The sequence below is a fragment of the Oncorhynchus clarkii genome, chromosome 10 (genome assembly GCF_045791955.1).
Source record: "Oncorhynchus clarkii lewisi isolate Uvic-CL-2024 chromosome 10, UVic_Ocla_1.0, whole genome shotgun sequence".
In the NCBI taxonomy this organism is placed as follows: Eukaryota; Metazoa; Chordata; class Actinopteri; order Salmoniformes; family Salmonidae; genus Oncorhynchus; species Oncorhynchus clarkii.
Window position 1 is genome coordinate 43,164,251 of NC_092156.1, and position 27,412 is coordinate 43,191,662.

A 27,412-nucleotide genomic window follows, 5' to 3' on the forward strand; every position below is an offset into this window, starting at 1 on the left:
TCTAAAATCATGTTTTTTCTTTGTCATTATGGGGCATTGTGTGTAGATTGAAGAGAGAAACAATTTAATCAATTTTAGAGTAAGGCTGTAACATAATGTGGAGAAAGTCAAGGGGTCTGAATACTTTCGGAATGTACTGTATACGCAGAACAAAAATAACTCAACGTGCAACAATTTCAAATATTTTACTGAGTTACAGTTCATATAAGAAAGTCTTTCAGTTGAAATAAATTAATTAGCCCCTTATCTATGGATTTCACATGACTGGGAATACAGAAATACATCTGTTGGTCACAGATACCTTTTAAAAGAAAAAGGGAGGGACGTGGATCGGAAAACAAGTCAGTATCTGGTGTGACCACCATTTTGCCTCATGCAGCGCAACACATCTTCACATAGAGTTGATTAGGCTGAGGTGATGGCGGTGAATGGCACGACAATGGGCCTCCAGGATCTCGTCACGGTATCTCTGTGCATTCAAATTGCCATCGTGTTCGTTGCCCGTAGTTAATGCCTGCCCATACCATAACCCCACCGCCACCATGGGCCACTCTGTTCACAACATTGATGTAAGCAAACCACTCACCCACACGCTATTTGCCATCTGCCCAGTGCAGTTGAAACCAGGATTCATACATGAAGAGCACACTTCTCCTGCTTGCCAGTGGCCATCGAAGGTCAATCAATCAATGTTATTTATAAAGCCCTTTTTACATCAGCTGATGTCACAAAGTGCTGTACAGAAACCCAGCCTTAAACACCAAATGGCAAACAATGCCGATGTAGAAGCGATGTGTGGCTAGCAAAAACTCCCTCAAGGCCGGAACCTAGGAAGAAACCTAGAGAGGAACCAGGCTCTGAGGGGTGAGCATTTGCCCACTGAAGTCGGTTACGACGTCAGGTCATGACCCAGGTGAGGACGACGAATACGCAGATGAGCTTCTCTGAGACAGTTTGTGCAGAAATTCTACGGTTGTGCAAACTCCATTTCATCAGCTTTTCAGGTGGAAGGTTTCAGATCATCTCGCAGGTGAAGAAGCCAAATGTTGAGGTCCCGGGCTGGTGTGGTCTGCGGTTGTGAACCCGATTAGACATACAGCCAAATTCTCCTAAACGAAAGGCGGCTTATGAACATTAAAATTATCTGGAAAACCACTCTGGTGGACATTCCTGCAGACAGCATGCCATTTGCACGCTCCCTCAACTTGCGACATCTGTGGCATTGTGTTGTGACATTTTAGTGGCCTTTTATTGTCCCCAGCAGAAGGTGCACCTATGTAATGGTCATGCTGTTTGAAGGCGGCTCCATCAGCTGGTGAGCTACGGGGGAGCAAGCGATGTGAGGGCGCGGCCATAGCCTTTTTTTTTTTTTTTTTTTTTTTTGAATTTTACCCCAATTTCGTAGGTTGTAGTAGCTACTATCTTGTCTCATCGCTACAACTCCCGTACGGGCTCGGGAGAGACGAAGGTTGAAAGTCATTACGCCGCTGCTTCTTTACAGCGCACATCCAACCCGCCTGGGCGCGAACCCAGGACTCTGATGGCACAGCTGGCGCTGCAGTACAGCGCCCTTAACCACTGCGCCACCCGGGAGGCCTGCATAGCCTTTTTTTAACCAATTCTGTTAGTTATTAATATAGGAATTTTGATATTACCGTTATCAACACACTTGTCACTCCCGTTTAACAACTCTAAATTGCTTTGGCACAGTAGGCTTAATGTTGCATACCATTTTGAAATGTATTAATTTGAAGAAAAAATGTGAAAACATAATTCCACCTATGTGTGTAGGCAAGTGACAAATCTTAATTTAATCCATTTTAAATTCATGCTGTAACACACAACAAAATGTGGAAATAGTCAAGGGGCGTGTCCATATTATTTGATATTCTTTTTTATATATTATTGTCCATGACTTTCTAGTCCATGGACCATATGGTTCAAGAGAATATAGCTTAATTTCATGGAAAAAAAGATTATAATCAACAATGGGAATAATTTCAATTAACTCTGCAATTATCGACCTTTCACAACTGACACCTGTTTGTCACCAAAACATTTACAACCGAGACATATAAAGGATAATTAATTCTGAAACCCTCATTAAATACCGATGGTATTCACTAAGTTGATGGTTTAAACACTGAGTATACAACAATGAGGAATACTTGCTTCTTCCATGACATAGACTGACCAGGTGAATCAAGGCGATGGCTATGATCACTTAATGATGTCACTTGTTAAATCCACTTCAAGCAGTGTAGATGAAGGGGAGGAGACAAGTTTTTTTTTTTTTTTACATTTTTTTTAAGTGAGACAATTTAAACTTGGATTGTGTGTGTGTGCCGTTCAGAACGGGTTTGAGTGTCAAGAACTGCTACACTGCAGGGCTTTTCACCCTCAACTGTTTTACCCCATGTGTATCAAGAATGGTCCACCACCCAAAGGACATCCAGCCAACTTGACACAACTGTGGGAAACATTGGAGTCAACGTGGGCCAGCATCCCTGTGGAGTCCATGCCCTGATGAATTGAGGCTGTTCTGAGGGAAAAGGGGGATACAACTCGATATTAGGAAGGTGTTCATAATGTTTTGTACACTCAGTGTAATTTAGGATAGTTTTACAGCTTTTGTTCATTCTTATTTGATTATTTTACATGTGATAAAGCCACACAGAGGGCCAGAGATAATTAAAGACACTTGAGATAATTTTGACGTACCCAAAAGTTAAGTTACTTAAAATCCTTAAGTTACCAAAATGCAGGTAGGTTACTGGTAAACTTAGAAAGTTCCCAGTAATGTACCCTCCCTTTGCAACCCTAATTATGACCAAAGAGGCTGTTTTTTATTTTATTTTTATTTTTTACCCATAACAGTAGGAGTAAAATATCTAAATGCTCAGCTCTTACTGTACAACCAATCTTCTATTTTGAGATGCTTTGTGGCTACAGGCCCTGTAATTAGGTCTGCTGTACAGTACGAGCGCTGGCTCTGTGTAGGCTTACTAGACTATATGCTGTTTTGAAGTGTGTAGTAGAGATTTGATTTGATTTGAGATGGTCTAAGATCTTGAGACTTGAGCAGTAGCCTATACTATCCTCATTTATATTCTCTCGTTTCTTCGCTCTCTCTGCGTCTCGCTCTCTCTGGCTGTGGCTTCTCGCTCTGTGTACCCCAGGGCACCTGAGACAGATGTGCAGCAGGGCACAGGGGAACATGCAGTGCATATGTTGAGGATTAGCTGGGATTCTGGGATTGTTTTGCTCACTGATCACATTGTGTATTCTGCGCTGTGTGTTTTGGCCTGATAGTGCACACAGAGGATGGGACTCAGTGTGACGGTATTGAGTGTTGCAAGTCATTTGATTTGGGACTGACCGCAGAATGACCTCACACCCCTCCAAGACCATTTGCACTTCAGCAGTGTTTTTGCATTTTCAGGCACTGCTCTCTCTCTCTCGGTCCCTGGTGTTCTGTATCATGCAGACTGTCTTGTCAACCGTTTTGTCATTTTAACTTCTCTCGCCCTCCCTCTTTCCCCCTTTTTCTCTCGCTCTCCTTTTTTCCCCTGCACAGACCAACATCCCCTTCCTCCAGAACGTTCTGAGTAACGATCAGTTCCTGTACGGCACCGTTGACACCCAGTTCATAGATGAGAACCAGGAGCTCTTCAACCTCAAGCCGGTCCAGAACCGAGCCCAGAAGCTGCTGCACTACCTGGGTAAAATTGTCTTCAACTCACTGCAGTTACATGTCTTTTTTTTAAACTCTTCTTGAACTCCATTTCAAACAATTGTTTATTTCAGAATTCTACGTTTCTTTGTGTGTGTAGATTTTCTATTTGACATTTAGACATGTCAACACTTACTCAGTCATCTGAAGTGCAGCTAATGATAGTCCTGATTCATTTAACAATTAAAACTCCCCTCCCCTAGATCAAGAGGTGAGTTAGTTAGATGAATTCATGCCTGGCTGGCACTAAAGACTATTGACGGCACAGCTGTTTCTTCAAGCATCGCCTGCCCATGAAGTGTGTTGTATTGTACATCATGTTGACTATTGAACTGTGACATCATCCGTTCACACAAATGACACCTTTACTATGAGTCATTCTTTTCCTTGAAGATATGCTGTCTGGGGTGTAGTATGTTTGTCTCCCATATAATGATATTGGTTGGTTTGAAATGCATACAACGATGACCAACTCAGGGTTTTCTGATCCCCCTCCTGCTGTCTGGTTTCAGGTCATGTGATGGTAAATGGCCCCACCACTCCCATCCCAGTGAAGGCCAAGCCCTCCTCTATCGATCCTGTGATCCCACCCATTCCTCTGGGTAAGACTCCAACCCTACATAACCTCCTACCAGCTTCCTGTAAAGCATGTTTTTTCTTTCTTGTAGCAGTCAATTTTTGTCTTGATTTAGTCAGTACAACATAGTGAAAGCTGTATGTATTGATGTGGATTAGGTGAGCCTCCAGTTGGGTTCCGTGAAGTCCTCTTAAGGGAGGGTCCAGAGGGCTTTGCCAAGGCGGTGCGTGCCCACAAGGGTCTGCTGCTCATGGACACCACCTTCAGAGATGCCCACCAGTCTCTCCTAGCCACACGTGTCCGCACCCACGACCTCAAACAGGTCGCCCCCTTCGTGGCCCATAACTTCAGCAATCTCTTTAGCGTGGAGAACTGGGGAGGTGAGCAACACTTGTAGCCTCTACTCCTTTATTCTCTCTCTTTCTTTCTACTATCACACTTTTCTCCATCTCAATCTGCGCTTTCTGCTTTGCTCTGGCCCGAATCTGCCACCTGCCTCTGTTTCAGTGGCATCATTTATAGACGTTATGTTTTCAAAAGTCACAGTTTCAATTTAAAGGTCAAATAGCATCAACTGCTAGGGTGAAGGAAAAAATATGACACTGCCCCAGGGCCAGGTTCACATCGTTGAGCAGAGCAAGTGAGTCGACTACTGCGTCTGGGTTACTCAGGAGTGGGCTCTCCTCAAGTCTGTTTTGAAGTTGATACAGGCAGACTGGCGGTACGTTTCTAAGTAAAGACTGAAGAAAAGTCTCCGTCTCTCTTCATCTGTAGCAAAGTGACTTATGAAATCCATGTTTTATTTGGATAGCACTTTTTACAAACTAAGGCCGCAGAAAATCATCTTGGCCCCCTTTGAAGCAAATCTATTGTGACAGTGTCCAAAAAACATTTTTTGATGTTGAGGGAGCTGGACATCAGACTAGGGAGGAAGTCCATCAGTCTCTGGAGGACTAGGAAAGTTTGTCTATTCAGGGGAATCTGTCCATTTTACTGTTTGTTTTATGGACTTTCTCGTCAATGGAGTCTGTTGCTATGGCAGATATTGATCTTTCCTCTTCTGAGTAGGTGCCACTTTTGATGTGGCAATGCGTTTCCTATGCGAGTGTCCATGGAAACGACTGCAGGAGCTGAGAGCTCTGCTGCCCAATGTGCCTTTCCAGATGCTGCTGAGAGGAGCCAACGCTGTGGGCTACACCAACTACCCCGACAACGCAGTGTTCAAGTCAGTACCTCTGCCCTGGATCAAACACCCCTACTCCAACTAGAACACACATCGTCTCAACCCCAGCCTTCACAGTTTGACGGTCATCGTCTGCATAGTATTTCTTGAAAGTATCACCCTTAAACCCAAGGGTTCTTCATTTGAAGCATGTACTTATCCACCTTTCAATGGTTCTGACCAGGTTCTGTGAGGTGGCCAAGGAGAACGGCATGGACATCTTCCGTGTTTTCGACTCTTTGAACTACCTGCCCAACCTGATGCTGGGTATGGAGGCTGCTGGGGCTGCCGGGGGGGTGGTGGAGGCCTCCATCTCCTACACAGGAGATGTGTCTGACCCCATGAGGCAGAAGTACTCTCTGGACTACTACCTGAAGTTGGCTGATGAGCTGGTCAGAGCTGGAACACACATACTGAATGTCAAGGTAGACTGGCACTGAACCTGCTCTGTCATCAAACCCAGTAATGCGGTTTATCCCAATCAATTACACATTTTATTTATATTCCGCTATTTACTAATACTTGGAATCAGCAACTCGGGCATAAATAGTCTGTGTGTCATGTTGTTGACTCCTTGCTCTTTCTTTAGGACATGGCAGGGCTGCTGAAGCCTGAGTCTAGCCGGATGCTGATTGGTGCTCTGAGGGACCGTTTCCCTGACATGCCCATTCACGTCCACACCCATGACACGGCAGGCGCCGGCGTGGCCGCCATGCTGGCGTGTGCCGAGGCCGGGGCCGACATCGTAGACGTCGCTGTGGACTCCATGGCTGGGATGACATCGCAGCCCAGCATGGGAGCCATTGTCGCCTGCACCAAGGGAACCAAATTCAACACAGGTGAGCTGCCAGCCAATGGAAAATATAGTGAGCTGCCAGCCAATTGGAAATATAGTGAGCTGCCAGCCAATTGGAAATATAGTGAGCTGCCAGCCAATTGGAAATATAGTGAGCTGCCAGCCAATTGGAAATATAGTGAGCTGCCAGCCAATTGGAAATATAGTGAGCTGCCAGCCAATTGGAAATATAGTGAGCTGCCAGCCAATTGGAAATATAGTGAGCTGCCAGCCAATTGGAAATATAGTGAGCTGCCAGCCAATGGAAATATAGTGAGCGAGCTGCCAGCCAATGGAAATATAGTGAGCGAGCTGCCAGCCAATGGAAATATAGTGAGCGAGCTGCCAGCCAATGGAAATATAGTGAGCGAGCTGCCAGCCAATGGAAATATAGTGAGCGAGCTGCCAGCCAATGGAAATATAGTGAGCGAGCTGCCAGCCAATGGAAATATAGTGAGCGAGCTGCCAGCCAATGGAAATATAGTGAGCGAGCTGCCAGCCATTTAGAAATAGAGTGAGCTGCCAGCCATTTAGAAATAGAGTGAGCTGCCAGCCATTTAGAAATAGAGTGAGCTGCCAGCCATTTAGAAATAGAGTGAGCTGCCAGCCATTTAGAAATAGAGTGAGCTGCCAGCCATTTAGAAATAGAGTGAGCTGCCAGCCATTTAGAAATAGAGTGAGCTGCCAGCCATTTAGAAATAGAGTGAGCTGCCAGCCATTTGGAAATAGAGTGAGCTGCCAGCCATTTGGAAATAGAGTGAGCTGCCAGCCATTTGGAAATAGAGTGAGCTGCCAGCCATTTGGAAATAGAGTGAGCTGCCAGCCATTTGGAAATAGAGTGAGCTGCCAGCCATTTGGAAATAGAGTGAGCTGCCAGCCATTTGGAAATAGAGTGAGCTGCCAGCCATTTGGAAATAGAGTGAGCTGCCAGCCATTTGGAAATAGAGTGAGCTGCCAGCCATTTGGAAATAGAGTGAGCTGCCAGCCATTTGGAAATAGAGTGAGCTGCCAGCCATTTGGAAATAGAGTGAGCTGCCAGCCATTTGGAAATAGAGTGAGCTGCCAGCCATTTGGAAATAGAGTGAGCTGCCAGCCATTTGGAAATAGAGTGAGCTGCCAGCCATTTGGAAATAGAGTGAGCTGCCAGCCATTTGGAAATAGAGTGAGCTGCCAGCCATTTGGAAATAGAGTGAGCTGCCAGCAATTTGGAAATAGTGACAACTGAATTGTGCTGATGCTTAGTGTGTCGTCACTCTGCTTATCCCCTTCACCTCAGCAGTTGAGTATAAAACAAAGACAACCTTATGACTTAGAGAATATGAACACGTGGGAGATGATGCAGTACATGTGCAGACTAATGTAAAGCAGAGGAAAATGAAGTATGTTCGTTGTGGAGAGGGAGAGAGCAACGGGGAGCGGGAACTAGAGGAAAAGGCAGAAGGAAGATAGGCCGCACATAGCTCACACACGACCCCGCGACCTTCAGTTAATTGAGACATTACTGCAGCAGGTGAGTCTTAACCCGCTGTAATGACCTGGCCTGCAAGGCTCCGTAAAGCTCTGTCTCTGCGTGGGAACAGGAACGTGGTCAAAACCAAGTTCTCATGGCTGCAGCCATCTTTGTTGCTAGGGGAACGGCCGTGAGGCGAGATCATTGCCCCTGTGTGGCATTGTTATTTAGAAGGGAACCATTCAGCAGCAGGCTAGTGCTATCACCATGCATACACCTATGAGTCTGACGGTTACAGTGTGCTTTGATTCATGAAAGATGGAAGACCAGGTTTGAAGGGCTGTTCTTTTTCATTCCTAATGGTTTAGATGAACAAAGACTAGAAGATAATATTCTCACAATTGATGAGCATCTAATCCTTCCTACAACATCCATGAAATGGCTTAGTAACTCTTTATTTTGTACACAATGAATCCAGATTTGATTAGCTGCTTGTAAAAACCCTTAATTAGAGCCTTATCGTAGGCCACCTGAAACAAAGTGGAGGCAAATGAAATAATGGAGTTGCTGTTTGTTTAGAATTGAACAACACTTGAGAATATAAAACTCCATCCATAATGAATTAGTCATGAGGAGAATGGAGGTAGCAGCTGCTCTGAAATGACTTGACCATGTACTGGTGTACCGTTGGGAATTCTACGCTACCTGAGCACAAGTGAGCACTTAACAGTTAGTTCGTTCTTTCTCGTTCTAATCCAGTTATCTAGTTTTTATTAAAGGGAAAATGTCCTCTTTAGAAAATGAAATGTGGCAGGACTCTGCGAGATTATTCTAAAGCCCAATCCACGCTGTGAAATTGAGTAGTTTTCAAAATGATTATAACCCAGAAATAGTTTTGTTGGATGCGAGTTGATGAAAGCGTAGACGGCCTAGAGGTGCAATTTAGCATCTTTCTTTAACTTGTTCCAATTTTCCATTTCAAAACATGTGCCTCTGGTCTCCAGATTCTCTCATTCCGATAATTACTGTTCAAGGACACAAAGCACAACTAGATTTTGTGTTGGAGTGTGTGTGCGATTGTGCTCTCGACAAGCAGTTTTAAACCGATCAGAATGCTCACATTCTGAGAAAAAGACATGCTGTATTCTTTGTTGATTTTGTTTATTCCCGTGAAGTCTACCAATCTATCTCTCGCTCTCTCTCTCTCCTGCTCCTTCTCACTGAGTAGAAGGCTGCCTAGGTAATTGAAATGTCAAGCAAATTCCGTCTTATTCCCTTCTCCCTTTTGAAATGTTGCGCTTTAGTGCAGTACAGTTTTTGTCCATTTATTGTCAAATGAATTCCAAATGAATTCCAAATATGACTTTGGGTATTCATGCATGAGACAGGATGATAAGACTGTTTTCATTTGTATTTCTTCTTACTTGTCTAAGCGCTCTTTTGGTCTGCTACGAAAGGTCGCTGGTTCGAATACACGAGCCGACGAGGTGAAACATCTGTCGGTGCCCTTGAGCAAGGCATTTAACCCCAAAGAAATGTTACTGCCTCGGTCCCATTTGTTCATATTTATTGTGTTGACTTGTTTCTTAATCCTAACAAATGGTAATTGTTTACAGAAAACCCTCGAGTGCCTCAATTAGTCTTTTTCACCTTTCCTCTTTTCCGTGATCCCTTTTCATCCACATTCTCTTCCTCTTAAATTACTTCTGAGCACTTCACTTCTTTAATCTTTCTACCCATCCATCTTTCATCTGCACTGGGAGCTCCCCTCTGGCGAAGGTCCCTTGTTCTCTCCCTTGATGTGTATAGATCATCTTTAAGTCAGCTCTAGTCCTGAGGGACAGGAAATGTGGTCAATGTCACACTCTCGCTCGCTTTCTCTTTTCAATTTCCTCCTCCCATGCTGATGGATATGTGCCAACAGATGTTTATGGTTTAGGGAGTGGGAAGCTTCAGATTGATATCAAAGCTTAAAATTTACTAGGCTCTGAGATTGGTTGGAGAATTTGTGGCCTGTGTGTGTGTGTGTGTGTGTGTGTGTGTGTGTGTGTGTGTGTGTGTGTGTGTGTGTATACGCTGGCCTGAGTGTGTGTGTGTGTGTGTGTGTCTTGGAGTTGTGTTTGTTGCCAGGTGAAGCATGGGGCTAATTGTAATTATAGCAACAGGCATTAGGAATGGTCATCGGGTTTAAATGAGGGTATTGGCAGCAGAGGGTGCATTGACTGACTGAGTGTTCCTGCTTTGGAAGCCCGTGAATGCCTAAGTGGTGAGCATCACACTGATAAGCTTTAGGGTTCTGTGGCATGCCTCCCACATACAGTAGATGAACACATCACATTTAACATACAGTGGAAGTCGGAAGTTTACATACACTTAGGTTGGAGTCATTAAAACTCGTTTTTCAACCACTTCACAAATTTCTTGTTAACAAACTATAGTTTTGGCAAGTCGGTTAGGACATCTACTTTGTGCATGACACAAGTAATTTTTACAACAATTGTTTACAGACAGATTATTTCACATATAATTCACTGTATCACAATTCCAGTGGGTCAGAAGTATACATACACTAAGTTGACTGTGCCTTTAAACAGCTTGGAAAATTCCAGAAAATTATGTCATGGCTTTAGAAGTTTCTGGCTAATTGATATCATTTGAGTCAATTGGAGGTGTACCTGTGGATGTATTTCAAGGCCTACCTTCAAACTCCGTGCCTCTTTGCTTGATCATGGGAAAATCAAAAGAAATCAGCCCAAAAATAATTGTAGATCTCCACAAGTCTGGTTCATCCTTGGGAGCAATTTCCAAACGTTCATATGTACAAACAATAGTATGCAAGTATAAACACCATGGGACCACGCAGCCGTTATACAGCTCAGGATGGAGATGCGTTCTGTTTCCTAGAGATAAACGTACTTTGGTGCGAAAAGTGCAAATCAATCCCAGAACAACAGCAAAGAACCTTGTGAAGATGCTGGAGGAAACAGGTACAAAAGTATCAATATCCACAGTAAAACGAGTCCTATATCGACATAACCTGAAAGGCCACTCAGCAAGGAAGAAGCCACTGCTCCAAAACCGCCATAGAAAAAGCCAGTTTGCAACTGCACATGGGGACAAAGATCGTACTTTTTGGAGAAATGTCCTCTGGTCTGATGAAACAAAAATGGAACTGTTTGGCCATAGTGACCATTGTTATGTTAGGAAGAAAGAGGCTTGTAAGCCGAAGAAAACCATCCCAAACGTGAAGCACGGAGTGGTAGCATCATGTTCTGGGGGTCCTTTGCTGCAAGAGGGACTGGTGCACTTCACAAAATAGATGGCATCATGAATAAGGAAAATGATGTGGATATATTGAAGCAACATCTCAAGACATCAGCCAGGAAGTAAAAGCTTGGTTGCAAATGGGTCTTCCAAATGGATAATGACCCCAAGCATACTTCCAAAGTTGTGGAAAAATGGCTTAAGGACAACAAAGTCGAGGTATTGGAGTGGCCATCACAAAGCCCTGACTTCAATCCCATAAAATATTTGTGGGCAGAACTTAAAGAGTGTGTACGAGCGAGGAGGCCTACAAACCCGACTCAGTTACACCAGCTCTGTCAGGAGGAATGGGCCAAAATTCACCCAACTACCTGAAACGTTTGACCCAAGTTAAACAATTTAAAGGCAAAGCTACCAAATACTATTTGAGTGCATGTAAACTTCTGACCCACTGGGAATGTGATGAAAGAAATAAAAGCTGAAATAAATAATTCTCTCTACTATTATTCTGACATTTCACATTCTTAAAATAAAGTGGTGATCCTAACTGACCTAAAACATGGGATTTTTACTAGGATTAAATGTCAGGAATTGTGAAACTGAGTTTAAATGTATTTGGCTAACGTGTATGTAAACTTCCGACTTCAACTCTAGGTTCTGGATGTCAGGAAGCTTGGCCCCAGTGATGCACTGGGCCGCTACCCTCTGTAGCGCCTTACGGTCAGATGCCGAGCGGTTTCCATACCAGGTGGTGATGCAACCGGTCAGGATGCTCTCTGCGGCAGCTGTAGAACTTTCTGGGGACCCATGCCAAATTCTGAGGGGGAAAAGGTGTTGTTCCCAACTGCCTTGGTGTGTTTGGACCATGATGGTGTGTTTGGACCATGATAGTTTGTTGGTGATGTGGACACCAAGGAACTTAACTCTCGACCCGCTCCACTTCAGCCCTGTCGATGTTAATTCGGGGCCTGTTCAGCCCTCCTTTACCTATAGTCCACGATCAGCTCCTTTGTCTTGCTCACACTGAGAGGTTGTCCTGGCACCACACTGCCAGGTCTCTGACCTCTATATAGGCTGTCTCGTTGTCGTTGATCAGGCCTTCCACTGTTGTGTCGTCAGCATACTTAATGATGGTGTTGTAGTTGTTTGACTACACAGTCGTGGGTGAACGGAGTACTGGAAGGAACTAAGTACACACCCCTGAGGGGCCCCAGTGTTGAGGATCAGCGTGGCAGATGTGTTGTTGCCTACCCTTACCACCTGGGGACGGCCCGTCTGTAAGTTCAGGATCCAGTTGCAGAGGGAGGTGTTTAGTCTCAGGGTCATTAGCTTAGTGATGAGCATTGTGGGCACTATGGTGTTAAACTCTGAGCTGTAGTCAATGTGATGAAAGAAATAAAAGCTGAAATAAATCATTCTCTCTACTATTATTCTGACATTTCACATTCTTAAAATAAGGTGGTGATCCTAACTGACCTAAGACAGGGAATTTTTACTATGATTAAATGTCAGGAATTGTGAAAAACTGAGTTTAAATGTATTTGGCTAAGGTGTATGTAAACTTCTGAATTCAACTGTAGATAATGTTTCATTGTATTTGTGCTGACAGCATCTATAGATGCCTATTATTCTCTCTGTCCTGCCCTCTCTTTGACAGGCATATCTCTGGAGAATGTCTATGACTACAGTGAGTACTGGGAGGTTGCTCGTGGGCTCTACGCACCATTTGACTGTACAGCCACTATGAAGTCTGGCAATGCTGACGTGTATGAGAACGAGATCCCTGGAGGCCAGTACACCAACCTGCACTTCCAGGCTCACAGCATGGGCCTGGGACACAAGTTCAAGGAGGTGAAGAAGTCCTACACAGAGGCCAACAAGCTGCTGGGTGACCTCATCAAGGTGAGACAACCAGACTCCTGGTGTCCTTAACACTGGCCTCATGTTCAGTGCTAAAACTCACATTCCTCATTCACAAATTGTCTTTTCAGATTCATAATTATTGCTATTAAGGCGGATTTACAAAAGAGTTCTTCTGATTTTGAAGAGAACTTCAGAATGAATTGCCCACTCAATTTGTTCCCTCACATTCCTCCTTTCACTCTCTCTTAACTATGTGTGCGTGGGAGGGAGTCTCTACTGTCTCAAAGACAAAATAAAAAACGAAATGGGAATAAGTTTGCAGAAAGTGGAGCCATTAATCTCGCTGCAGCCTGAAGTCAGATCAACCAAGGAGCTTTGAGCAAAGCTTATCTGTTCTGTTCTCCATGCTTCTGTCTGATCTCTCCAATCAATGGCATCTTCTAGCATTTGGTCTTGCCTTGCTGGTTTTCATTTCCTAGGGCTTAATTAAATGATCAGAGATAGTTGACTTTCTGTTCTTCTCCTTCTTCGTTTCCTTCGATGTCATATTGTCCATATCACAGGCACAGTGAGTCGGTGTCTGTTCGATAGTGGACACGCTTACTTCACTTTCATTATGCATGTTTTTTTCTCTCCTCATTCTAACCCCTTTCGTTCTCTTGTCTTTTCACTGTTCTTACAATTGGCTGCAAAAAAATGTTTTTCTCAAGCAATTTTAATCTCGGTCTCCCTTCTTGACTCTACCACACTTCTGTTCACTTCCAATTTGCACGCCAGCTTGAGGTTCCAATGGTAATACACAATAGTCTATGACCGATGGGCTGTAGCACCAGTAATGTTGTGGATAAAATCTTTCATCTCGCTCCACCTCTCTCCTCTGCCCACTCTGTGTCTGCCTGCCTGCAGGTGACCCCCTCCTCGAAGATCGTGGGTGACCTGGCTCAGTTCATGGTGCAGAACTCTCTGACGAGGGCAGAGGTGGAGGAGAGGGCTGATGAGCTCTCCTTCCCCCTCTCTGTGGTGGAGTTCCTGCAGGGCCACATTGGCATCCCACATGGAGGCTTCCCTGAACCCTTCAGGTCCAAGGTAAAACACACTTCACAAATTCCCAATAAGTCTAACTTCCCTTAGGCCCAAGTTCTTTTCAGCTCGCAACAACATTATTTTTAACACGCTGCTGGGATGATTCTGTATGGAGAACATGATGATTGAATGGAGAACATGTATTTTACACTGAACTTAAACATAAATGAAACATGTAAAGTGTTGGTCCTATGTTTCATGAGCTGAAATAAAAGATTCCAGAAATGTTTCAAACGCTTAGAAATCATATTTCTCTCAAATTTTGATCACAAATTTGTTTACATCCCTGTTACTGAGCTTTTCTCCTTTGGAAAGATAATCCATCCACCTGAGAGGTGTGGCATATCAAAAAGCTGATTAAACCCCATGATCATTACACAGGTGCACCTTGTGCTGTGGACAATAAAAGGCCACTGTAAAATGTGCAGTGTCTCAACACAATGCCACAGATGTCTCAAGTTTTGAAGGAGCGTGCAATTGCCATGCTGACTGCAGAAATGTCCACTGGAGTTGTTGCCAGAGAATGTAATGTTCATTTCTATACCATAAGCCACCCCCATTTTAGAGAATTTGGCAGTACGTCCAAGTGGTCTGCGGTTGTAAGGCCAGTTGTAACCACACCAGCCCGGGACCTGCTCATCCGGGCTTCTTCACCTGCGGGATCATCTGAGACCAGCCACCTGAACAGCTGATGAAACTATGCCTTTGCACAACTGAAGAATTTCTTAACAAACTGTCAGAAACCGTCTCAGGGAAGCTCATCTGCGTGCTCGTCGTCCTCACCAGTGTCTTGACCTGACTGCAGTTCTGTGTCGTAACTGACTTCAGTGGGCAAATGCTCACCTACGATGACCACTGGCATGTTGGAGAAGTGTGCTCTTCACGGATGAATGATGGTTTCAACTGTACCGGTCATATGGCAGATTGAGGACAGTGTGTATGGTGTTGTGTGGGCGAGCAGTTTGCTGACGTCAGTGTTCTGAACAGAGTGCCCCATGGTGGCGGTGGGGTTATGGTATGGGCAGGCATAAGCTGCGGACAACGAACACAACTGCATTTTATCGATGGCAATTTGAATGCACAGAGATACCGTGATGAGATCCTGAAGCCCATTTTTGTGCCATTTCCTCTGTCGCCATCACCTCATGTTTCAACATGATGCACAGTACCAGTCAAAAGTTTGGCCACACCTACTCATTCAAGGGTTTTTCTTTATTTTAATTTTTTCTGCATTGTAGAAAAATAGTGAAGACCTCAACTATGAAATGACACATGGAATCATGTGGTAACCAAAAAAGTGTTAAAAAAAATCAAAATACAATTTAGATTCTTCAAAGTAGCCGCCCTTTGCCTTGAGGACAGCTTTGCATTCTCTCAAACAGCTTCACCTGGAATGCTTTTCCCACAGTCTTGAAGGAGTTCCCACATATGCTGAGCACTTGTTGGCTGCTTTTCCTTCAGTCTGGGGTCAACTCATCCCAAACCATCTCAATTGGGTTGAGGTTGTGTGATTTGTGGAGGCCAGGTCATATGATACAGCGCTCACTCACTCACCTTCTTGGTCAAAAACCCTTACACAGTCTGGAGGTGTGTTGGGTCATTATCATTTGTTTTTCAATAGGACAGTCTCACTAAGGGCAAACCGGATGGGATGGCGTATCGCTGCAGAATGCTGTGGTAGCCATGCTGGTTAAGTGTGCCTTGAATTCCAAATAAATCACAGACCGTGTCAACCAGCTAAGCACCATCACACCTCCTCCATGCTTCACGGTGGGAACCACACATACGTTCACCGTTCACCTACTCTGTGTCTCACAAAGACATGGCGGTTGGAACCAAAAATCTCCAATTTGGAATCCTCATACCAAAGGATGGATTTCCACCAGTTTAATGTCCATTGCTTGTGTTTCTTGGCCCAAGCAAGTCTCTTCTTCTTATTGGTGTCATTTAGTAGTGGTTTCTTTGCAGAAATTTGACCATGAAGGTCTGATTCATGCAGTCTCCTCTGAACAGTTGATGTTGAGATGTCTGTTACTTGAACTATGTGAAGCATTTATTTGGCCTGCAATTTCTGAGTTTGTCAACTCTAATGAACTTGTCAACTCTAATGAACTTATCCTCTGCAGCAGAGGTAACTCAGGGTCTTCCTTTCCTGTGGCGGTCCTCATGAGAGCCAGTTTCATCATTGCGCTTGTTGGTTTTAGCAACTGTATTTGAAGAAACTTTTAAAGTTCTTGGTATGTTCCGTATTGACTGACCTTCATATCTTAAAGTAATGCTGGACTGTTGTTTCTCTTTGTTTATTTGAGCTGTTCTTGCCATAATATGAACTTGGTCTTTTACCATCCCTACCTTGTCACAACACAACTGATTGGCTCAAACGCATTAAGATGGAAAGAAATTCCACAAATTCACTTAACAAGGTACACCTGTTTTAATTGGAATGCATTCCAGGTGACTACCCCATGAAGCTGGTTGAGAGACTGCCAAGAGTGTGCAAAGCTGTCATCAAGACAAAGGGTGGCTACTTTAAAGAATCTCAAATATAAACAATATTTTAATTTGTTTAACACTTTTTTGGTTACTACATGATCCATTTGTTATTTCATAGTTTTGATGTCTTCACTATTATTCTACAATGTAGAAAATAGTAAAAATAAAGAAAAACCTTTGAATGAGTAGGTCCAAACTTTTGATTGGTACTGTATGTTGCAAGGATCTGTACAGACTTCCTGGAAGCTGAACATTTTCCAATTCCTCCATGACCTGCATTCTCACCAGACATGTCATCTGTTGAGCAGGTTGGGAATGCTCTGGATTGACGTGTACGACAGCGTGTTCCTTTCCCGCCAATATCCAGCATCTTCACATAGTCATTGAAGAGGAGTGGGACAACCTTCCACAGGGCTCAATCAACAGCCTGATCAACTCTAGGCGAAGGAGATGCATGAGACAAATGGTGGTCACACCAGATACTGACTGGTTTTCTGATCCATGTCTGATCCATACATTTTTTTAAATTGAAGCTATCTGTATTTCCAGTCATGTGAAATTCATATATTAGGGCCTAATTATTATTTTTTTTACTGAATTCCTTATATGAACTGTAACTCAATAAATCGTTGATTGTTGCATGTTGCGTTTATATTTTTGTTCAGTGTATACAGTGGGGCAAAAAAGATGAGGCCTGTAATTTTCATCATAGGTACACTTCAACTATGACAGACAAAATGAGGGGAAAAAATCCAGAAAATCACATTGTAGGATTTTTAATAATGAATTTATTTGCCAATTATGGTGGAAAATATGTATTTGGTCACCTACAAACGAGCAAGATTTCTGGCTCTCACAGACCTGCAACTTCTTCTTTAAGATGCTCCTCTGTCCTCCACTCGTTACCTGTATTAATGGCACCTGTTTGAACTTGTTATCAGTATAAAAGACACCTGTCCACAACCTCAAACAGTCACACTCCAAACTCCACTATGGCCAAGACCAAAGAGCTGTCAAAGGACACCAGAAACAAAAGTGTAGACCTGCACCAGGCTGGGAAGACTGAATCTGCAATAGGTAAGCAGCTTGGTTTGAAGAAATCAACTGTGGGAGCAATTTTTAGGAAATGGAATACATACAAGACCACTGATAATCTCCCTCGATCTGGGGCTCCACGCAAGATCTCACCCCGTGCGGTCAAAATGATCACAAGAACGATGAGCAAAAATCCCAGAACCTAGGGGACCTAGTGAATGACCTGCAGAGAGCTGGGACCAAAGTAACAAAGCCTACCATCAGTAACGCACTACGCCGCCAGGGACTCAAATCCTGCCGTGCCAGACGTGTCCCCCTGCTTAAACCAGTACATGTCCAGGCCCATCTGACGTTTGCTAGAGAGCATTTGGATGATCCAGAAGAAGATTGGGACAATGTCATATGGTCAGATGAAACCAAAATATAACTTTTTGGTAAAAACTCAACTCGTCGTGTTTGGAGGACAAAGAATGCTGAGTTGCATCCAAAGAACACCATACCTACTGTGAAGCATGGGGGTGGAAACATCATGCTTTTGGGCTGTTTTTCTGCAAAGGGACCAGGGCGACTGATCCGTGTAAAGGAAAGAATGAATGGGGCCATTTATCGTGAGACTTTGAGTGAAAACCTCCTTCCATCAGCAAGGGCATTGAAGATGAAACGTGGCTGGGTCTTTCAGCATGACAATGATCCCAAACACACCGCCCGGGCAACGAATGAGTGGCTTTGTAAGAAGCATTTCAAGGTCCTGGAGTGGCCTAGCCAGTCTCCAGATCTCAACCCCATAGAAAATCTTTGGAGGGAGTTGAAAGTCCGTGTTGCCCAGCAACAGCCCCAAAACATCACTGCTCTAGAGGAGATCTGCATGGAGGAATGGGCCAAAATACCAGCAACAGTGTGTGAGAACCTTGTGAAGACTTACAGAAAACGTTTGACCTCTGTCATTGCCAACAAAGGGTATATAACAAAGTATTGAGAAACTTTTGTTATTGACCAAATACTTATTTTCCACCATAATTTGCAAATAAATTCATTAAAAATCCTACAATGTGATTTTCTGGATTTTTTTTTCTAATTTTGTCTGTCATAGTTGAAGTGTACCTATGTTGAACATTACAGGCCTCATCTTTTTAAGTGGGAGAACTTGCACAATTGGTGGCTGACTAAATACTTTTTTTGCCCCACCTTATCTGCCTTTTCACAGCCAACCATAATCGCAGGATTTGTACTCCCACAGACAGTATTAAAGATTATTAGGTTTGGTACTCTATGGATTTAACATTAAGAGTACATTTATCATGTTCCACTTACATTACAGTAGGTATTTTTATAGAGCTCAGAAAATGTTGGTTTTATAACCCACTATGACAGGATCCCATTAAGTCAGATAAATACTTTGTTTGAAAAGTTTGCCTGTTTTTGTCCCTCTACTGTCCTTGGAGATCTCGCACCATTTCATCTGTTTTTGAAATTTGAATAAATATGATTTATTTCCCATCTCTAAGAATCTCCACAATTACCCAGAAACATTTCCCCTGAAGCTCAGTTGTTTTCTACGATCAAATGTGTCCCTCATATCACCAGGGTACAATGCAGTTGCCCCTCTTGTTTGTTCCCCCCCCCATCGGTTGCTCTTGTGTAATTTATTTTGCAGATCAGTTCAAACTTAAAAAGGCCACCTGCTTATGTATAACATCATGTATAACAAAGGAATGGAGCAGCCATTATGTTGCAGCTATTTCTCATTTCCGACAGATGCCTAGCATTATCTATGTTAATTATTACAAATCAAAGTATTATGTGAATTGTTCCGAATACAACAGGTATTACCGTGAAATGCTTACTTACGAGCCCTTAACAATAATGCAGTTCAAGAAGTAGAGTTCAGAAAATATTTACTAAATGAACTAAAGTGAAAAAATTAAATAAAAATGAGCACAAGAAAATTACGTAACAATAACATGGCTCTATACAGGGGGTACCAAGTCAATGTGTGGGGGTAAAGGTTAGTCGAGGTCATTTGTACATGTAGGTAGGGGTAAAGTGACTATGCATAGATATTAAACAGAGAGTAACCGCAGTGTAAATACAAAGGGTGGCCATTTGATTAATTGTTCAGCAGTCTTAGGGCTAGGGGGTAGAAGCTGTTAAGGAGCCTTTTGGTCCTAGATGCTCCGGTACCGCTTGTCGTGTGGTAGAAGAGAGAACATTCTATGACTTGGGTGACTGGAGTCTTTGACAATAGTTTGGGGCCTTCCTCTGACACCACCTAGTATATACAGTTTAAGTCAGAAGTTTACATAGGTAGGTAGGTAGGAGTCATTAAAACTAGTTTTTCAACTACTCCACAAATTTCTTGCTAACAAACTATAGTTTTGGCAAGTCTGTTAGGACATCTACTTTGTGCAAGACACAAGTCAATTTTCCAACAATTGTTTACAGACAGATTATTTAACTTATAATTCACTGTATCACAATTCCAGTGGGTCAGAAGTTTACATACTAAGTTGACTGTGCCTTTAAACAGCATGGAAAATTCCAGAAAATGATGTCATGGCTTTAGAAGCTTCTGGATAATTAACATCATTTGAGTCAATTGGAGGTGTACCTGTGGATGTATTTCAAGGCCTACCTTCAAACTCAGTGCCTCTTTGCTTGACATCTTGGGGAAATCAAAAGAAATCAGCTAAGACCTCAGAAAATAAATTGTTGTCTGGTTCACCCTTGGGACCAATTTTCAAACGCCTGAATGTACCACGTTCATCTGTACAAACAATAGTACCCAAGTATAAACACCATGGGACCACGCAGCCATCATACTGCTCAGGAAGGAGACACGTTCTGTCACCTAGAGATGAACGTACTTTGGTGCGAAAATCAATCCCAGAACAACAGCAAAAGACCTTGTGGAGATGCTGGAGGAAACGGTACAAAGTATCTATATCCACAGTAAAACGAGTCCTATATCGACACTCAGCAAGGAGGAAGCCACTGCTCCATAACCGCCAGAAAAAAGCCAGACTACAGTTTGCAGCTGTACATGGGGACAAAGATCATACTTTTTGGAGAAATGTCCTCTGGTCTGATGAAACAAAATTAGAACTGTTTGGCCATAATGGCCATCGTTATGTTTGGAGGAAGAAGGGGGAGGCTTGCAAGCCAAAGAACACCATCCCAAACATGAAACACGGGAGTGGCAGCATCATGTTGTGGGGGTGCTTTGCTGCAGGAGGGACTGGTGCTCTTCACAAAATAGATGGCATCATGAGGTAGGAGAATAGTGGATATATTGAAGCAACCTCTCAAGACATCAGTCAGGAAGTTAAAGCTTGGTCGCAAATGGGTCTTCCAAATGGACAATGACCCCAAGCATACTTCCAAAGTTGTGGCAAAATGGCTTAAGGACAACACAGCCCTGACCGCAATCCTATAGAACATTTGTGGGCAGAACTGAAAAAGCATGTGCGAGCAAGGGGACCTACTACTCTGAGCTGTAGTCAATGAACAGCATTCTCAGATAGGTGTTCCTTTTTTCCAAGTGGGAAAGGGCAGTGTGGAGTGCAATAGAGATTCCATCATCTGTGGATCTGTTGGGACGGAATGCAAGTTGGAGTGGGTCTACGGTTTTGATTTGAGCCATGACCAGCCTTTCACAGCACTTCATGGCTACAGACGTGAGTGCTATGGAGTGGTAATCATTTATGCAGGTTACCTTTGCTTTCCTGGGCACAGGGACTATGGTGGTCTGTTTGAAACATGTAGGTATTACAGACTCAGGGAGAGGTTGAAAATGTCAGTGAAGTCACAACAGTTGGTCCGCGAATGCTTTGAGTACACATCCTGGTAATCCGTCTGGGCCCACGGCTTTGTGAATGTTTAAAGATCTTGCTCACATTGGCTACGGAGAGCGTGACCACACAGTCGTCTGGAACAGCTGGTGCTCTCATGCATGCTTCAGTGTTGCTTGCCTCGCAGCAAGCGTAAAAGTCATTTAGCTCATCTGGTAGACTCGCGTAACTGGGTAGCTGGCATCTGGGTTTCCCTTTGTCGTCTGTAATATTTTTCAAGCTCTGCCACATCGGGCGTGCGTCAGAGCTGGTGTAGTAGGATTCCATCTTCGTCCTGTTTTTAATACTATACCTGTTTGTTGGTTCATCTGAGGACATATAAGAAATTACTCTAAGCGTCCTGATTTAGTCTTCCGCTCCTTGAAAGCGGCAGCTCTAGCCTATAGCGGTTGCCTGTAATCCATGGCTTCTGGTTGGGAAATGTACGTATGGTCACTGGGTACGACATCGTCGGTGCACTTTTTGAGTAAGCCGGTGACTGCTGGTGGTATTCTCCTCAATGCCATTGGATGAATTCCGGGATCATATTCCATATGTGCTAGCAAAACAGTCCTGTAGCATCCGCGTCATCTGACCACTTCCGTGTTGAGCGAGTCACTGGTACTTCCTGCTTTAGTTTTTGCTTGTACGCGGGATTCAGGAGGATAGAATTATGGTCAGATTTGCCAAATAGAGGATGAGGGAGAGCTTTCTACGCCTCTGTATGTGGAGTAAAGGTTGTCTCTGGTTTATTTTCCTCTGGTTGCACATGTGACATGCTGGTAGAAATGAGGTAAAACAGATTTAAGTTTCCCTGCATTAAAGTCCCCGGCCACTAGGAGCGCTGCTTCTGGATGAGCATTTTCTTGTTTGCTTACGGCCTTATTGAGCTCGTTGAGTGCCGTCTTAGTGCCAGCATCGGTTTGTGGTCGTAAATAGTCGGCTACGAATAATATAGAACTCTCTTGGTAGATAGTGTGGTATACAGCTTATCATGAGGTATTCTACCTCAGGCGAGCAATACATTGAGACTTCTTTAATATTAGACATGGCACACCAGGAGTTATTGACAAATAGACACACACCTCCCCCTCGTTTTACCAGACGTAGCTGCATCTGCCGATGCACAGAGAAGCCAGCCAGCTCTGTTATCCATGTCGTCAGTTCAGCCACGTCTCTGAAACATAAGGTATTACTTTTTAATGTCCCATTGGTAGGATAGTCTTAATCGTAGATTGTCCAGTTTGTTTTTCAATGATTGCACGTTGCCTAATAAGGAGGGAAGTGGTGGTTTACCTACTCGTCAGCGAATTCTTACAAGGAACCTCGCCCTCCTCCCCCTTTTCCTCCATCTTTTCTTCACGCTGATGACTGGGATGTGGGCCTTGTCTTGACAAAGCAGTATTGTATATGCTTCGCCTCGGACTCATTAAAGAAAAAATCTTCATCCAGTTTGAGGTGAGTAATCGCTGTTCTGATGTCCAGAAGCTATTTTCGGTCATAAGAGACGGTAGCAGCAACATTATGTACAAAATGAGTTACAAACAATGCGAAAAAACAAACAAAATAACACAGTTGGTTAGGAGCCCGTGAAACGTCAGTCCTCCCGTCCGGTGCCATTCTATCCACTCATGTTTGCTTATAATGTTCAAACACTGCGTTATATTTTCAAGGGCTTGCTTTGATCTGAAAAAGCTAAACCGGTCTAAACTGTTTCTTATAATTATAATAACTCTGACTCCCTGTCATTCTAGCTCCCTTTGGCCTGTTAGTGGCTGACTTCTAACCTCGGCCCCCAGGTGCTGAAGAATATGCCACGAGTGGAGGGCCGCCCTGGTGCCTCTCTGCCCGCCATGGACTTCCAGGCCCTAGAGAAACAGCTGCGAGAGACGCACGGAGATGACATTACTCCCGAGGATGTGATGTCAGCAGCCATGTACCCCAAGGTGTTCCAGGAGTTCAAGGAGTTCACCCATCAGTTTGGCCCTGTGGACTGCCTCAACACACGCCTGTTCCTCGATGGACCCAAGATTGCTGAGGAGTTCGAGGTCACTCTCACCATTTGTTTTCATTCATATTCTTCAAGTGGATGTGAAGTGTGATTTAATTTGAAATTAACTTACTGATTGCAATATATTTGCCACTGTTCTGTTTTCCTCTGATCGCACTTTCTGTTTGTCCCTGTGTCTGTCAGGTGGAGTTGGAGCGAGGGAAGACCCTCCACATTAAAGCCCTGGCCCTGGGAGACCTCAACAAGGCTGGCCAGAGGGAGGTGTTCTTTGAGCTGAATGGAGCGCTCAGGTCTGTCCTGGTCAAGGATACAGTGGCCATGAAGGTGCGGTACATACATTCACATTAGCTTTCAACACAATGTTCCATTCAATTCTTAAAACGCGTAACAAGTTCAATCTATTCCCGCAAAATAGTTGCATATCATATCCACACCAATATCTCAATAGACACGTGGTGCTCCTGCAAACTCACCAAGTGTACTCTCCCACCCATCCAGGAGATGCACTTCCACCCCAAGGCGCTGAAAGACGTGCGTGGCCAGGTGGGGGCGCCCATGCCTGGGAAGGTGGTGGAGGTGAAGGTGAAGCAGGGCCAGATGGTAGAGAAGGGCCAGCCTCTGTGTGTGCTCAGCGCCATGAAGATGGAGACAGTGGTCAACTCTCCACTCTCCGGCACCGTGGTCAAGATTTACGTCAATGCCGACAGCAGCCTGGAGGGAGACGACCTCATCCTGGAGATCACCGAGTAGGACAGGAAAGGCCACCAGCAGGAACCATTAACCTTAGCACAACCTTAGTGCTTCAAGTCACACATGCTAAAGTACAAGTCCAACTGTAGAAAAGACAGATATATTTTTGAAATTCTGTAAAATATATATATAGTATGATTGTAATCAATTAACATTTAGTTTGTTTGTTTTCTTGTTGGAGAGCTTCCTATGATGTTTGCACTTGTGTGATATATGTGGTAATCCACTCACTTTAGAAACCGAAAAGTACAATCATTAACCATTAATCTTGACTAATCTGTAAGATTTCGTATTAACATCAATGAACGTCATTCTCGAACGCGTTCACGAAGAGTGAAATTGCTGAGGCTATGCGTATGGAAAAAATGATTTCATTAATAAGTAGAAAGCAATTGATAAGCAGTTGACAATTCAGGTATTTAATGCAATGTAAAATCTTGGCTTATCATGTTTTAAATTCCACAGAACATTTTGGGCCATCCCTGTACGAGCATCACCCACCCTGATTTTGATCATTTGATATGTTTAAATATAAAAATGAAAGTTAATGTAAATGTAATAATATAGATGTTCAACCATAACAAGTGTTATTTCCAGCCTCCATCTCACTATGTTGACTGAGTAAAGATGTTTTAAGCATCTACTCTCAATACATGTGTTCATTCATTGCGTTACTTTCACACATTTTTCCCAACCCGTTTTAAAATTAAACAAGCTTTTACTGTAAAATTCCTTATTGAAGCATAAGTGACTCAGTTGACCAAAACTGTTCTTTTCGATATGGAACCTAAAAGACCATTATTTTGACCAATTGCTTTGCTATGTACATGAATGCAAATATTATTGATAATGATATTTTGTCAACTCGCTGTGAATTCTAAACATAGAAATGAATCATACTGAATTGGACATATTTAGTTCTGGTACTCATTGGGACAGACTGGACTCTGGTTAGATTTACAGGTTGTAGGGGATAGTTTTCATGTGCTCTATCTGTGATAGTAGATTACTAAGGGGTTTGTTGTTTTTTCGCCCATCTGTCCGCTCTCTCCCTCCCCCAATTGTAAACCTGAATAACCTATGACAAAATAATTGGGGCCAATTTTTTTTGTTTGTTTTGTTTTGTGTGGAGAGTAAATGGTAGGCTATATTTTAATGTTACTGCTGTGTATGGCATGACCTTACAGTACATGCTGGGCAATTCCTGAGTGCTCTTGACGGATGTTAAATGTTTACAGATTCTCATTCTGTCACAACTGTCATGGTAATCACTTAGTGTGACCGTTCACATCTGTGGTGAGTGTGTTGATGACCATGAACATTGGTTATGTAATGCAGTATTTGCAGTGCAAAGGGAATTGTGAAATGTTATTGATTTAAGATTTTTTTGGGACGCGTAAAAAATCTGCTAAGGCATGAGTAAAATAAAAAAAAGTACTCATTTTCTTGTCTCTTAGACTTGTTTCATAAAACCGTTGTTGTATCAAACCATTAATCGAATGTTTCTTAGACTCTTATAACGCCTGTATGTGAAACATAAGACCTTAAGCCTACTAATACAACAATTTATCCTGGAAACTTACTAGCGACATGCATCAAATATTTTCTAAGGGAAATATATATATATATATGTGTATATATATGTATATGTAAGCTCACTAATATTTGTTTTTCATATATATATATATATATATATATATATATATATATATATATATATATATATATATATATATATATATATGTGTATATATGTATGTGTATATATATGTATGTATATATATATATATGTGTGTGTATGTGTATATATATATGTGTATATATATATGTATGTGTATATATATATGTATATGTATATATATATGTATATATATGTATGTATGTATGTATGTATGTATATATATGTGTATATATATATATATATATATATATATGTGTGTGTGTATATATATATATATATATATATGAAAAACAAATATTAGTGAGCTTTATACGCAGATGTACAGGTAACTGACCAAATACGGGGACACTAACATAGTGTCTTAATAGGGTGTTGGGCCACCATGAGCCAGAACAGCTGTGCCTTGGTATACATTCTACACGTTTCTGGAACTCTTTTGGAAGAATGCGACACCAGTCTTCCATGGTGAAAATGCCATCATTTGGTGTTTTGTTGATGGTGGTGGAAAACGCTGTCTCAGGCACTGCTGCGGTATCTCCCAGAAGTGTTCAATTGGGTTGAGATCTGGTGACTGAGACGGCCATGGCACATGGTTTACGTTGTTTTCATGCTCCTCAAACCGTTCAGTCACCAGTGGATTCACCCTATGTGTCATAGCCATGGTAGCCAAAATAATGACCTGCCCAGCATTTATATACATGACCCTAAGCATGATGGAATGTTAATTGCTTAATTAACTCAAGAACCACACCTCGGTGTCTACTTTGTATCCCTCATTTTACTCAAGAGTTTTCCTTATTTGGCAGTTACCTGTGTTTGTAAGCGTTACCGTTGCTACCGTTTTATATGGAATAGCAAAAGTCATTTGTATTCTAGTCTCTTTCTGGGGATGTGGATTTATGTGGCATTTGTTATCTCATCCTTCCATGGCATTTTTGTCTGTTTTGATAACATCCGTTTTAAGATATGCAAATACTAATTCAGTGTAACCATGTTCTTTTCAATGTGACAACTTTGAAAGAAATTAAAAGGTCATACATAACACAGTTTGCCTCGCTCTTTGTCATTTGAATGTTTTGATAATCGAGCTTGTGTGTAATGGTGCATCTGAAACCTACAGTGTGAGGCTCAGTTCAAGTAAGAGTAGCGTGAAATAATCAACATGGCAGACAAATAATCACCTATGAAAACGATTCAATAATTGTGACCATTTGTGAGTCGACAGGTATAATTAATTTGCAGATTCAATGATAGGGGGGAAAAGAACAGGTGATTGATAGTTGATAATGCCCCCACTAATGGAAACGTGCAGGAACAGCCCAAATGTTTTATTTTAACTAGGCAAGTCAGTTAAGAACAAATTCTTATTTACAATGACTGCTTAGGAACAGTGGGTTAACTGCCTTGTTCAGGGGAAGAACGACAGATTTTTACCTTGTCAGCTCAGGGATTTGATCTAGCAACTTTTCGGTTATTGGCCAAATGCTCTAACCACTAGGCTACCTGCCACCTCAGATGGAGCACATCGATTGATTGCTAATAGAGTAATCTCTTAATGGATCCAAATTGATGGAAAGGAGGACAAACT

General features: G+C 42.8%; 1 protein-coding gene across 2 annotated transcripts in view; it reads left to right on the top strand.

Annotated features, from left to right (window-relative positions):
- Nucleotides 1-25,586, top strand: part of LOC139418545 (pyruvate carboxylase, mitochondrial-like) — a 96,356-nt gene extending 70,770 nt beyond the window's left edge. For both annotated transcript variants that reach the window (XM_071168095.1, XM_071168096.1), the window contains exons 11-21: nt 3,578-3,722; nt 4,246-4,335; nt 4,469-4,690; nt 5,379-5,535; nt 5,717-5,957; nt 6,122-6,371; nt 12,739-12,983; nt 13,851-14,030; nt 23,182-23,430; nt 23,577-23,717; nt 23,892-25,586. In XM_071168095.1, the coding sequence (XP_071024196.1) occupies nt 3,578-3,722; nt 4,246-4,335; nt 4,469-4,690; nt 5,379-5,535; nt 5,717-5,957; nt 6,122-6,371; nt 12,739-12,983; nt 13,851-14,030; nt 23,182-23,430; nt 23,577-23,717; nt 23,892-24,143 (2,172 nt within the window). In that variant the 3' untranslated portion in view covers nt 24,144-25,586. The remainder of the gene's footprint in view (nt 1-3,577; nt 3,723-4,245; nt 4,336-4,468; nt 4,691-5,378; nt 5,536-5,716; nt 5,958-6,121; nt 6,372-12,738; nt 12,984-13,850; nt 14,031-23,181; nt 23,431-23,576; nt 23,718-23,891) is intronic.
- Nucleotides 25,587-27,412: the final 1,826 nt, after the last annotated feature.